Source organism: Entamoeba invadens (genome assembly GCF_000330505.1).
Source record: "Entamoeba invadens IP1 unplaced genomic scaffold scaff_1105074725347, whole genome shotgun sequence".
NCBI lineage: Eukaryota > Evosea > Mastigamoebida > Endamoebidae > Entamoeba > Entamoeba invadens.
This window is the reverse complement of record NW_004440163.1, coordinates 5,304-19,773: the sequence shown is the minus strand read 5'-3', so window position 1 is coordinate 19,773 and position 14,470 is coordinate 5,304. Positions and strand designations below refer to the sequence as shown.

General features: G+C 33.1%; 6 protein-coding genes across 6 annotated transcripts; 4 read left to right on the top strand and 2 right to left on the bottom strand.

Annotated features, from left to right (window-relative positions):
• Positions 1–2: 2 nt before the first annotated feature.
• On the top strand, positions 3–1,757 carry EIN_410590 (DNA double-strand break repair Rad50 atpase; the record flags this gene model as incomplete). The annotated part of the gene is made up of 1 exon (XM_004254449.1): positions 3–1,757. A coding segment is annotated over one exon (1,755 nt), but the record flags the coding sequence as incomplete, so codon positions are not given.
• A 66-nt stretch (positions 1,758–1,823) lies between these two features.
• On the bottom strand, positions 1,824–2,834 carry EIN_410580 (hypothetical protein; the record flags this gene model as incomplete). Its single annotated transcript, XM_004254448.1, has 1 exon — positions 1,824–2,834. The coding sequence occupies one exon, from the start codon at positions 2,832–2,834 to the stop codon at positions 1,824–1,826; it is 1,011 nt and encodes a 336-aa protein (XP_004254496.1).
• Positions 2,835–3,225: 391 nt separating this feature from the next.
• EIN_410570 (hypothetical protein) lies at positions 3,226–5,256 on the top strand (the record flags this gene model as incomplete). The annotated part of the gene is made up of 1 exon (XM_004254447.1): positions 3,226–5,256. The coding sequence occupies one exon, from the start codon at positions 3,226–3,228 to the stop codon at positions 5,254–5,256; it is 2,031 nt and encodes a 676-aa protein (XP_004254495.1).
• Positions 5,257–5,831: 575 nt separating this feature from the next.
• EIN_410560 (hypothetical protein) lies at positions 5,832–6,659 on the top strand (the record flags this gene model as incomplete). The annotated part of the gene is made up of 1 exon (XM_004254446.1): positions 5,832–6,659. The coding sequence occupies one exon, from the start codon at positions 5,832–5,834 to the stop codon at positions 6,657–6,659; it is 828 nt and encodes a 275-aa protein (XP_004254494.1).
• A 2,534-nt stretch (positions 6,660–9,193) lies between these two features.
• EIN_410550 (hypothetical protein) lies at positions 9,194–10,599 on the bottom strand (the record flags this gene model as incomplete). The annotated part of the gene is made up of 3 exons (XM_004254445.1): positions 9,194–10,171; positions 10,212–10,517; positions 10,561–10,599. The coding sequence occupies 3 exons, from the start codon at positions 10,597–10,599 to the stop codon at positions 9,194–9,196; spliced, it is 1,323 nt and encodes a 440-aa protein (XP_004254493.1).
• A 2,063-nt stretch (positions 10,600–12,662) lies between these two features.
• Positions 12,663–13,783, top strand: EIN_410540 (hypothetical protein; the record flags this gene model as incomplete). The annotated part of the gene is made up of 2 exons (XM_004254444.1): positions 12,663–13,532; positions 13,685–13,783. The coding sequence occupies 2 exons, from the start codon at positions 12,663–12,665 to the stop codon at positions 13,781–13,783; spliced, it is 969 nt and encodes a 322-aa protein (XP_004254492.1).
• Positions 13,784–14,470: the final 687 nt, after the last annotated feature.

Genomic DNA, 14,470 nt, shown 5'->3' with positions numbered 1-14,470 from the left:
CAATTAAAGGAATTGAAGAAAAAAAGAAGAAGGCCCAAACAGAGGTGAAAGAAAAAGATGAGTCAATGACATTTGAGTTTGGAGGGCAGAAAGACCCACTTTTTGAAAGTGATGAGAAAGAGTTTGATGGTATTGCGAGCGGAGAAAAGAAGAAGGAAGATAACGAGAATGACGAAGACTGTGAAGAAGAGGAGAGAAAGAAAGTAAATATAAAAATAGAAATGAAGGAGCGGAAAGAGGCAAAGAAGGTTAAGGCAATTTCGTTTGGGTTTGGCGAGAAAATTAAGAAGGTAGCAACCAAAATTGCTGAGACATCTCCTGTTACAAAAGATGGATTAGAAGACGTTAAAAAGGCAATACGATTGATAGAAAACAACAAACTTGATGATGCGGAAAATGGCTTGCGTAAATGTGCTGAAGAAAATATTAAGAGCAAAAACGCGAAGGTGCTCAACACAATAAGAGCGTATTATGTCATGTGTGAGATTCTTGAGTTTAATGAAATGAAAGAAAGTGAGAGTGGTATTGTGTTAAATGAGATACTAATGAGTTTGCCATTATTGAAACCGCACCGGAGATGCGCGTTATTATATGCGTTGAGTTATTTTAAAAAAACAAAAATGTGTGGGGAGGGGGTTATCCAGTTGTGTGAGAAGTTGAGTGGTGAGAAATTTGAAGTGACGAATGTTAAGAGTGTGTGTTGGAAGTGTGGGAAAGAACGGATAGGGACAAAACCATGTGGATGTGGTGAAAAGAATAATATAGTATGTAGTGGTAGTGGTATTTCACTTGGTGGGGATAGTGTATGGAAATGCAAAGCATGTGGGTTGACGGTGTCTGGAGAAAAATGTATTTTGTGTGGCAGTTTTAAATCAAATAACGATGAAGTCGCACAAGTAGTAGTCGAAAAGAAAGAAGAAATGAAAATAGAATCAAAATCACAAAATAATTCGTTAAATGGATTCAACGACTTTGGTGGTGATGTGAAATTTGAATTTTCGAGTGGCGGACAAAATGAGTTTGCTGGGTTTGACAACGCATTCACAGCAGATGATTTCAAACCGCAGCCAAGCGACTTTGATTTTAATGAAAAAATCACCACACCAGTAAAAACAGCACCTACCGACCAATTTTGTTCAATGGACGACTTTTTTGGAACGGACTCAAATCAACACAGTGATGAACACCATGAAGACCAAAAATCGATTTCGCCACAACCAAATGTTGATGAGCAACTAAAACAACAGACTCAACAAAAAGATGTTTTATCACCTCTGCCCCAAGAAGAGTCAAAAGTTGAAAAACAAGAAGAAAAAAGAGATATAGTTGAACAACAAACGGTGTTTGAACCGAAAAAAGAAGAACAAAAAGTAGAAACAAAGACGGAAGAAAAAATTGCAGAATCACCAAAACAAGAAACACTTCCAAAAGACTTCAACTTTGGAAGTTCAGACTTTCAATTTGACATGAAAGAGCCTGTATTTGGCAACGACTTCTCGTTTGGAGAGATGCCAACCCCGATTGAGTCAACAAAAGAAGAACCCCCAATGGAGGATAATGTTAAAGTGGAGAAGCATGAAGAACCTCTTAACTCGTTTGAAGATTTTATTGAAAGCCGAACCCCAGAAAACGAAAAACCAAAAGAAACTGACACCATTTTGGAAGAAGAAAAGAATAGTACAATGGCGAAGAAAGGGGAGGACTTTTTTATGGATGAGGACGAACCATATGTCTACACTCGAAATAATCAAATTTGATATTTAGCGTTTTTTTGTTTGTTAAAAAAATGGTGGAAGCAAAGAATGTGCATTTAATAAATTGACTCACGCAAGTGTAACAAGAATAACTTCAGGCTCGCAACAAGCACGAAGACCCATATGTGACCCGACACCAGAACTTACCAAGACTTGTATCTTCTTGTCTGGATTTGTCGAGCATTGTTCGGAGTACCAGCCATATATATACTTCATGTTACATACAGCTTCCATACGGGCACGCATTTTGTCGCTCCACCAAAAGGCGTTTGGTATTTTAGCCCAGAATTTGAGAAGGGGTGTTCCGCTGGGAACACATATCTGACCACCATGTGTGTGTCCCGCAAAAATGGCATCGACGGGGTAATTCTTGATGTGGTCTGTACTCTCAGGGTTGTGTGTGATCACAAAAATCGGGTTGTACTCTCCATCATTAACACGATTGTGTTGGCAATAAGAGGAAAGTACAGATGGGTTGTAAGTCACCTGCTCTAAATCGTCGATACCAACTACATCAATTTTGTTAAACAGTTTTACTGCATATCCATTGGGAACAATTGTAACACCATGCGCCTGGAACTTGTCATTGAGGAGTGAAGGATTTCCTCCCACATAATCGTGGTTGCCATAGATTCCAAGGACTGGGCAGATTGCAGAAAGCTTGTCAAATGAAGCATACATGTCGCTCACCGCGGTGTGTTCGTTGTCAAGGAAATCACCCAATAAAAAGATTGCATCGGGAGACATGCTTGTCATCAAATTGACGGACTCCTCCAAAAGGCGGTCCGTGATACAGGAACGTTTCTTGTCCATATGAAAATCACTAGCAATTGCTATCTTTTTCCCTTTAAGGGAGTCTGGCAAATTTGGAATTACCATTGTGATGCGTTTATATGTACATGTTTGGAACTTGATGTAATGCGTGACCAAGTAAAATGTTGCTGCTAAAAAGACAATAACGATGATTAGAACAACACAAAAATTAGTCCCAAAAGCAAATGAACAGACAGAAAATACAGAAACTGCAAGTGTCAAAATGAGATATACCACAGAAAGGATATTGTCCGTCAAATTTGGCATTGATTTTTTTTATAAGATCTTTTTAAAAAACAAATACCATTAAATGGTATTATTTTATTGAAATTATGTATTAAAAATAGTACTTATATCAATAATATCTTATAATAATACATACTATTTTTATTATAATTAATGATAATAAAAAATAATTTAATTAATATAGTTTGATAATTACTAATAAAACTATAATTATTAATAAGTTTAATTTAAAAATTATTTTAATTAAATAAATCAAATTATAATAACATGAACATGTTATTATAATTTTTGATTATTATACCCAAAATATCAAACGTTTATTTTCAAAAAAACAATTCGTTTTTTTTAAATAAAAAAGTTCGAAAGATATAAAGTATTCGTTTTTTTCTTAAAAGTTGGAACTGATAAACTTATGGTTTTTGTTTTTTGTCTGTTTCAGCTCTTGAAAGCGGTTAATTTAGCGACAAACCCAAGTTTTGAAAGTGCAAATTCATCTTCCAATACGCATCCAAGTGGTTGGTTTTTCGATTCCACATCATCTTCTTTTTGGTCTCTTGACACTTCAACATTTCAGGCTGGGACCAAGTCTCTCAAATACACAGACTGGGACGCTGACAAATCCCCAATGACTTATCAAAATTTAACAGGAAAAATCTACCCAGGAGTGAGGTACACTGTGAAGGCTTATATTAAGACGAGTGGAATAACTGGTGGTGCAGAGGTGGGATTTTGTTGGGTAGAGAAGGGACATACCAAGTGGTTTGGAGGGTACCATATTGGGTTTGTAAAAAACACTGAAGACTGGAAATTGTATAGTGGAACAAGTGTCCCCGTTCCAGACGGGTATGACTACCAAGTAAGACTCGTGATAAAAAATGGTGATGCGGAAGGGGTTGCTTGGTTTGATGCCATTACTGTCGAGCCATACACTGATTTTCTTAAACGAATTGAGGTACATAAATACCGGCAAGAGGTTGCAAATGAAAAAGTTGATTTGATATCACAAATCGACTTAGAAGGTACAAGGTTCAGTTTATCCGACTTCACAATGACTGTGAAATTGAAAGACGCCACGGGCACTGTCCAATATACAACAACACAGATCAAAAAGGGGGACGGTGATGACATTTATTATCACACAGAACTCGACTGTACCAAGCTATCAGTTGGATGGTATACAGTCGAAGCAACTTTAGAAAATGGGTTTTTGAAAAGCTCGCAAACTGCAAAAACGGAATTCCATAGAATTGAATACCAGCCAAAGAGAAATTCGTTTATAGACGAATACAATCGAATGATCGTAAATGGTGAGCCTATTTTTCCTATTGGATCAGCTCTTGACAACATGTTTGAAGAGGATGTCAATATATATTTACAAGATGATGCACCATTTAATTTTGCACTTATATATGTGAGACAGACGGACGAGAAGTTGGAGCAGATCAAGCAATGGAGTAACGGGAGAATCAAAGTAATGCAAAACGTGATAAACGAATATGGTATCACTTGTAAAGACAAAGACGGTAACGATGTTAGTACTCATGCTGGTGTAAATTCATGTGCGAGTTGCTCGATCAGTAGCCAAAATTTGGCCAATAACACAAATTGGTTAGCTGGAGTTGTCAATGCGCAGAAGGACAATGACATGATCTTTAATTGGTACATCAATGAAGAAACGTGCAAGTATGTTGCAGATATTCTTAAGACGTACACACGTAAGATCAGAGAAATAGACCCTAACCACCCGATATACACAATGCTTAAAGAACCATGGGTCACTGATTATTCTAGACCATCATTCGATGTGGTTGGATCGGATCCATTCCCTATACCAACATATGCCATCGAAATCACAGAAGATTGGGCAGCATATGATCGTAACGAAACATTGGATGCAAGAGGTCATTGGCTCGCGACACAGACCAGTCCATGGACGTGCTATGGTGGGAGTGGAGGAATGCCATCATACGAACAAATGAAAAACATGGCATGGACGGGAATTGTCAGTGGCGCCAAAGGACTTTTGTTTGTTCAATATAGGTGTTTAAAAATCAAGAATCTTCTGAAGGAGTGGTGGCCACAGGTTGTGAAGTTTTCAAAAGAGATATACAACTTGAGACACATCATATTATCAATAGACACTCCACCAACTTACAAGTTGCCATACGACAAGTACGTGAAAGCACGAAAGTGGAGGGATGGCGACACAACATATTTGCTGATAGTCAGCATGAAGAGCGAAATGGCTGGGTTCAAGTTTACTGTGTCTGACGATGTGCTTGTGAAAAAAACAAAAGCACTTTTGGGTGACTCGAAAATTGAACGAGATGGTTACGACTTCACAATAAAAATGGAACCATTAGGAGTATTAATGATTAGGTTTGGAGACGCTGCAAATATGTATGCACTATTTCTTGCGCTATTTATAGTTGCTCTGGTTTAAATAATTTTTTACAAATTTGTTATTTTTTAAACTCAATAAGTAAAACAGTTCTGGCAAATCCATTAATACGTTCAACATATAAGTGTATTATTCTTGTGACAAAGCGAGAAACGACAATATTTTGCTTAAAGAATCACATGTACAATACTTTTAGACATTTCAATATTTCTAAAAGACGTCTTGAATAAAACAAAATAACGTAATTGTAATACATTTCAGTTGTCATTTAGTAAAATCTTGGTAGAACATTTTCATATAGATATTGTATTAATGTAGGAAAATCCAATAAATGATATATATATATCATTCAAATTATTTCTAAAATAAAAAACAAATTCTATATTCTTATAATAACAAATAATTATATGGTATAAAATCACTCATTTTTAATTAAAGCCCAATTATTTGCTCTTATAAATAAGTAATTAGAGTATTATTATAAATAATAATTATTTGAATAAATTAATTAATTTATTAATGTGGTAATATTTTTGTGATTCTGATTATTATTATATAACTTATTAATAAAATAATAATGAGAATCTAAAGAAAAAGAACTTCTAAAATCAAAAAGTATGGTGCTTGCTGTGTTAATTGTGGCATTTGCTCTCACAGCTCAGTCATACGACTTGATGGTGTACCTAATACCCCATGTATTGCCGTCATGGGACAACAACCGGTCAATACTTTGGAGTAATTGGGATTTGATGGTGAGGACAATCGACCTGGTGATGGCTGGGCAGACTGTACACTACGCGGTGCCAGAGTTTTATATGGACATGGAATTTGACGAAACGAAAACATTTGGCGAAAGAATGAATTCGAACAACCTTGTTTTTCTGAGCACTTCTTCTGATATTAGTGTGTTGGAGACGACCATCGTTAAGTATTTATCGAACGAAGAAGGCAGAGGAGGCCGCGGACTTGGGCTTTTGTTCCAAAAAACAGCGAGTGGGGAGTGTCTTGGAAATGCATCAAACGACACGATAACTTCACTCAATAAGTTGAATGAGAAATTTCAAAACTATAAAAATTACATTGGGATGGACGTGATGGATTCCTCTGTGTTCGAGACCTATGACGCGCGAAATGACAACTGGGCTTTGTTTCCCCCACTTAGAGCGATTCACTTTAATTACTTTAATTCACTTTCAGACCAAAAAGTCGACAGTGCTATTCAGTTAGCCAAGAAATTTAACACTTCGGTATCGATAGATATCAGTGATATGTCAACGGAATTCTTTGCGACATGTACCGTCTTTTTGGAAATCATACAGAAAATTCAAAACCAAGGACTTCAGTTTAAGTTGCTCATTAACAGGTCGATGTGGCTCCAAGAGTCTGGATCGTTTTATGGATTTATCAGCTCCGCAAAGCAGTGCCTTGACAGGATATTATTCTGATCATATTTGTTTATTCAACTATTTAAATACTATTGATTCTAACAACCACAATAGTATGTTAAGAAATTAATTACACACTAGATTATTAATAATTGAATTTACTTCAATATTTTATTAGATAATTATAAAATTAATACTATGATGAATCTGAAGTAAATAGAATTAATTAACTAAAGACCTGCGAAATACTTGCACGAAGCGAAATACCTGCACGAGCCTATGTGGCAATAAGTTTTTTCCAAAAAATGGTCAAAAAAGAAAATAAACAATTATTTTAAAAGAAAAATATTTGGAAAAGTTATGAAAAAAATTGAATTTTCAATGGTCAAAAAGAATGAATTAGAAAACAATTTATAGGTTTTACAGATTGATTTTTGATTTTAAGATCATTAATATTGACAATAATAAAACAAAAACAACAAGAATTAAACTTCTTATAATTAAAAATTTAATAACAGTTAATATTATTATAGTAAATAAGAATACAAAATCATCTTTTATTAAAATGTTTGATAAGTAAGAAACTGATCTATTATCATAATTAAATTTAATTATTTATTATGGTTTTTATTTGTGTTTCTTTTCACAGCAATTGTTTTGTGAAATTATATTAAAACTAATATTATACTAACATTATAAAAGAAAAAAATAGTTAATTATTAACAAAAAAGCTATAGATAAGTAATAATAAATTATAATAATTTAATAGTAACGTTGATTATTAACAACATTTAATTATTTTACTTTTATAGTTTGTATTTATATAGTATAATTATATTAATTATCATTAGTATATTTACTATTACAAATTATTACATTTTAAATAATATTTATTTAAATTAACAAATTATTGAATTTACTACCATTTTGAATACAATTTAAACCAAACCCACCATAAGAACACTTCAATTACTCTTTGTGATTATATTTCATTCTTAAAATGAATAATTATCAAATGTGACTATTATAGGGTTTATTTAATATAATTAATTAAAAACCATAAATGTATTAAACAGTATAATTTATGTTCTGTTCAATTATTTTGTAAAAAAATGCAATAAAAACAGAAAAAAACGTATTTTTTAATATAACCTTTGTTTATTCGTTGATTTTTTGTTGTAAACTCCTTGATGTTCCAGTTTTATTCTGTCGATATCTTTATAAAGATTGGCTCTACCTTAGCCTCAGCTTTCTTTTGTTTCTGTGTGTATTTATCCTTTGATGCCAATTGGTTCTTGTTGAGTCAGTCGAGTGTCTCCTTGATAATTGCTGCCTTGTCGTCTGGTGAGATTTGCTACAATTTGCTCGTTGAGTGTGTTTTTCATCGAGTAGCAGAAATTCTCAAGTCCATTTTTCGCCTCGAAAAGCTCCTTCATCTTGTCGTCCTCCGCCTTGAGCTTCTCTGCGTCTGCAACCATCTTGTCGATCTGCTCCTTTGAGAATCTTCCCTCGTCGTTTGTGATTGTGATCTTGTTCTTCTTTCCTGTTGTCTTGTTTTCAGCTGACACATTCAGAATCCCATTTGTATTTGTGTCAAATATGACTACTATTGTGGGGACATCACGTGGTGCGGGTGGAATGCCAGACAACTCAAACTTGCCAAGCAGGTTGCGGTGTGATGTCATGGATGCCTCACCTTCAAAGACTTTGATGAGGACGTCTGGTTGGTTGTCTACATATGTTGAGAAGATTTGTGACTTCTTTGCTGTAATCGTCGAGTTTTGTGGTGTCGTCATCACACAACCCACTGTCTCAATGTCAAGTGTCAATAGCGCAATGTCAAGCATCAACACGTCTTCTGTTTCTTTCCGCGATTTCCAGTCGAAATAACAGCCCCAAACTTCAATTAATTTATTTAAGATTTGAAATGTTTAATTCATTTAAAAAAATCCTGTTTTTTTAGCCAAAAACGTTAAAGTTTAAAATAAAAGAAGGAAAATAGAAAAAAAAAATAAAAAGATGTGTCTTTTGAAATGACACATCTTGATTTATTTGTGCATTTAGAGGCTTAAATACAAATGTTTGAATATTGAATATGCTTATAAAATTTATGTTGAATGTTTTCTTAAAATTCACCACTTCTCGACCACACAGTCCGAAGTTATGATAACCACATTTTTCAAAAAATAAAAAGATGTGTCTTCGAAAAATACACATCTTTCGAATTTTATTATTTATTTATAAAAAAAAACAAAAAAATCTTTCATTTCAAAATGATGTTTGGTCAAAAAACAGTTTGATGCATTATTTGTTTGGACTTTTCTTTGAAAAAAATACGACTTCGAATTTTCAAAAAGATGGTTCGACACTAAAATTTGCTTTTTTATTGGTCAATTACAATACTATTCGTTTTTGAATTTTCAAACTAAGAATTTTAATCTTTTTACAAATTATTTTGTCTTTTTTTCAATTTTTTTCTTATAAAAATAATGCCACGTGGTTCGTGCAGGTATTTCGCTTCATGCAAGTATTTCGCAGGTCTTTAACTAAAATTAATTAAGTTAGTGATAGAAACACAATCCAAATGTTATGAATCAATTTGGTTTTGTTTGGATAAGTAACATGATGACAGCCATCCACCCCGACAAGGTGGCGATTGCGCTCAAATAAGCGAAAAAAAGAAGCGAGCCACACTCCTCGTTTCCGTCGGGGTATATCATATTCATCACCAGAGAACTGTTGAGTGCAGGAGGGGTGCAAGCTTCAATGGAAACAATAAAAAAGAACATGTTGTCTGTTGGGATGAACTTGTAGTACCACAGCAAGTAATTTATTCCAATACAAATCGCGGGGACAATTACAAGACGTGTAAACAACCCAATGATGATGACATACCAACGAATCTTTCCACCACGCGGCCCACTCGACAAATTGCCACCAAGAATGAATAGAGCACATATAACAGCGGCACTCCCAATATATGAGAGCGTGCGCCCAATAATATCAAACTTTCCTCCATCAAAGAATAAGTCGCGAACTGGGTTGATGATGACCATGAACAACCCAAAAATGGTTGCCAGTGTTGGAGGGTTTACTAATTTGGACAAACCGAGTCGTACTGAGGCGGGGATGTATTTTAGATACAAGCCATGTACTATTGAGAACATGTGTTTTACCTTCTCATATAAGTTGCTCAGGTGACGCTTGAAAATCGACAATTTCGTTTCTTCGTCAAGAAGTGTTGTTTGCGGTATCTCTTTTGTATCCACTTGAGATTTCTCATTTGTCAAACTTTTTTGCTCGGCGTCTGTGTTTAGTTCATTTTTTTCAACTTTCGTGGAGTCTTCATGTTGAACTGTTAAAAGTTCATCCTCCAATTTGATTTGCTTTTTGTTTTCTTCGTCCGTTGCAACTTGGTTTTTCTGGATGTAGGTGTATCCAAATATCCAATAGATAAGAGATGTCGCAATCAAATACGCACATATATACGCACCGCCTTTTTCTTTACCATTATCTCCAAACAAATCAGTCTCAGAAGTGATACTATCAACAAGTGCAAGAGGGATGTACATCTGTCCATTAGAATAACAACAAAAATGTTTAAGAACGAACAGTGTTTCCAAATGATATGGAATACACAAAAACTCTCCGTGTCTTTGTATCAAGCTTAAACAACTTACCAATGATATACATGGCCGGAAATGCAATCACAAATACAATAACACCAGCAAACGGTAGAAACCACCATTCAACCAATGTTATTATTGTATCCATACTTGTCGCAGTTTGGGAAAAGATGACTGCCGTCAAAAAGTAGTGGAAGACTATTGTTGAAAAGCCTTTTCTGATTTCTGGAGTAAATCCAGAAGTTTTTGTCGCGAAAAATCCTGCGAAAGCAATCACGGCTAATTTAAACACCTTTACATCATTTAAATTTTATCTCTACAAAGAAGACACAAACTGCATTAAAAATTGCAAGGAGGATTGTCAGAACATCCATATCTGTTTTTGAAGTTTGTGAAAATCTATTTGTGTTAACATTTTCACATTTTAATTGTTCAGTTTTGTAGATAAGTACAACTACATGATTTACTAAATTGTATTGTTTGCCATATCGTTTTATAAACAACAAAACACTAAAATTAGATATGATGGGAAAAAAATATAATAACATTTTATGAGATATTGAAGAAAGATATTAGATTTACCATTTTTGCATAGAAATGAACTTTGCACTACAATAAAATAGATTACTCAAACGATTATGAAAATTGCTCAAGAATGGTGCCAACAACGGAGAGGATGCACAACACTACACAACAAAACATTGCGGTGGTAAAGATAATATATCTCCACAATGGGATGTGAGCGTCGGGCAGTTTAATCCATTTTTTCTGCAATTTCTCGATGTCTTCGTCTTTGTTTTCTGGTTCGGGCTCTTTGACTGCGAACTCTTCATTGTTTTGTGGAACGTCTTTACCATTTTTGATTTCGGCAAGTTCAATCTCTTTTGGTCCGCCTTCGTCTGTTGCAAAGGTGACGACAACATCTGCAATTCCTTCGTTCTTTTTAGCTTCTATTCCAGCAAAGGCTACTTCGATATCATGTTGTGTAAATCGTGTGTTTCCGTCGACTTTTTTGTTGTACAAAACGTTGTGGGAAAAGGAAAACTCGCCCCCCGAGAATTCACCCCTGTAATTTCACAAAAGTTCAACACAAGTTCAACAAAATTTCAACAACAAAATTTTGTATACAGTGCCTAAAATGAGTGGGCGACCTTTAAAGTGAGTCACTGACTTTAGTAAAACTCCCTAATTAACCTTAGAAGTATGAAACTGATTTAATTAAATCATTGTTTTTTTAAAAAATAAAGTTATATCTCAAAAAAACTTAAAAATATTACAAAACTTTAACATACATATCGTTCGCAATGTACAATTTGAAAAGTTGAACACCGAAGTCTTCAAGTCGACAATACAGTCAGTCGAAATTGTCTTGGAAGATGTCAACCCGGACAAAGGAAGCATTGACGATGTTGTGTTGATTAGTATACCAACTTATATTCCAAAGGTGATGCAGTTGTTGCAAGACTACTTCAATGGAAAAGAAATAAACAAGAGCATCAACCCAGACGAAGCTGTTGCTTGTGGTGCTAATGTACAAGCTGCTATCTTGACTGAAAATGGTTGAAAGGCAACAAAAGACGTGTTGCTATTTGATGTAGAAACTGAAACCAGGGCCAGGGAAAGTTAAGGGTGTAATGACAGCCTTGATTCAAGAAATTCTAAAATCCCAGCAAAAAAAGTAACTGTTCTTTTCGACTCTGGACTGCAACTTATTGGGGAAGTTTGATTCGAGTATAATACACATTCAGAAAAGTAATAAACAATTGAAAATTTCCTTTTTTTTCTTCGAATTTAGGCAATGATTTAATTAAATCGGTTTCATACTCCGCAGGTGGAAAATTTTTTTCACAAAAAAATAAAAAAAATTAAAAAAGAAAAAAAATAAACATCCTAAGGTTAAAAACAGCATTAAGTCGCTTTAGAAACAGTTTTTTGTATTACCCTCAGCAATCAGTGCACCCATATCAAGTGCAATGACTTTGCACTGCAAGTTCAAAGCAACAATATTTTACTTCTTGCTGCCCCAAACATTCCACATAAGTTGTTTTATAAAAACCAAGTTCAACAATCAATGGCAGATAGACTGTTTTAATTCGTTAATAAAACAAAGTTGTGTTGTTTTGAATTTTTTATTTATTTATTGAATAGTATTATTCTAATTTAATACTCCAAATAAAGAATAACAATTTTAACGAAATATTTTTACAAAAAATCACAATTATTATCATTTTTGGTGATGTTTTGAAAATGATTTTTTTAGTACTATAATAATGTATTAATATTTAAATTAATAAATTGTAAAAACAATAAGTATTTTTACGATAATAATCTCATAACTTGTAATGGTGAATTATACATTAATCTATAATTTATTATAATTGTTTACAAAAGACGAATTTTATAATTATTTAAAGACTGAAAAACTGAGAATATCAAAATGCGTGGGCTTACTGGTTATCACATCATGATAGTCTCGAAGTACCTCAAAACTATCAACGACTTTATTAACTTGGAGTTGGTGTGCAAGAAGTTTGGTGGTAATATGGAGAAGTTTCATTTTAACCCAATTCCATTAAATTCCAAAACACTTGGATACTTCCCAAACATTGAGACACTTCATTTGTGGGATGAAAAAGATGAAAATTTTGGCAATGGATTTATGATCAACACAGAAAAAAATGAAAATAGTGAAAATAAAGGTGTTTTGAAGAGAGAATTCTTTCGAATCATTGTGTGGTTCAATGTTGACTTTGAAACTGTTGACAGAAACATTAATCGAAACATCGAGTTTAAGGATGTTATTTACACTCAAAATGATAGAAAGAAATTTGGTAACAACATACCATCAAGTGTCACATCAATTGGTTATGGTTGTTTCAGTAAATGCAGTAGTTTAAGTAGTGTTAACATACCATCAAGTGTGAAATCAATTGGTGATTATTGTTTTTATGGATGCAGTAGTTTGATCAGTATTATAATACCATCAAGTGTAATATCAATTGGTGATGGTTGTTTCAGTGGATGCAGTAATTTGGGTAGTGTTACAATACCATCGAGTGTGACATCAATTGGTGATGGTTGTTTCAGTGGATGCAGTAATTTGGGTAGTGTTACAATACCATCGAGTGTGACATCAATTGGTGATTGTTGTTTCAGTGGATGTAGTAGTTTGATCAGTGTTACAATACCACCAGGTGTTAAATCAATTGGTGATTATTGTTTCTGTAAATGCAGTAGTCTGACTAGTGTTAAAATACCATCAAGTGTCACATCAATTGGAATTCAATGTTTCCCATCAAATACAGTAGTTTATCGAAATTAATTTACTTGTTACATATTATTTAATATTTATTATTTTTTTAATAAATTTAATTAAATTATAAATTAAAAAAGTTGAAAAAATCGAATATAATTATTTAGCGAAATTGATTTAATCAATTTCTTCAATTTATCGCAAAGTATACAAGGAGGCTCCTAAAGCAGGTCCCCCTCCCCCACCCACCTCCTGGGAACAGAGATTACTTAAATGTAAGATTGTGTAAAATGGGGAGTATATAGCACGTCATTATAAAGATATTAATAATAAAAGTTAATATAATAGAATTAAGTGATATAAAGTCAAAAAATATTAGATATTAATTAATAAAATAAACATTAGTAAATATAATTGTGGAAATTAATTCATTTATTTTTAAGTAAAAAATAGCTTTTGATTTTATACAGCCATGAGAGGGACCCCTTAATGTTCTATAAATAGAACACTATTTAATGATAGAGTAATTTAAATATAATTAAATAATTAAATAATTAAATAATTAAATAATTAAATAATTAAATAATTAAATAATTAAATAATTAATACAAAAAGATATTTATTACAATTTTTAATTAATATTTAGTATTTTATTGTTCATATTTATTACATAGACTTAATTTATATTAATTACTCATTTAAAAAATAATAAATTATAAATAATAATTAAACAATTAATGATATTAATTAAATAATTTTGATATGAAAATTATTTTGAAAGGGGAGTGAAAGAAAATAAACCTGTATTTTGTACAGCCATGACAAAACCCCCCAAGTGTTCTATAAATAGAAATTAATAAGATAATTTATTAAAATTGCTTGACAATTTAAGCAATCAAATATTTCCAATAAAAAGTTAAGGAGTTGCTTTATGCAAGGAAATTTTCACCTTTTAAAGAGTTCTACAACAAAGCTAATTTGACTGTTGTTAT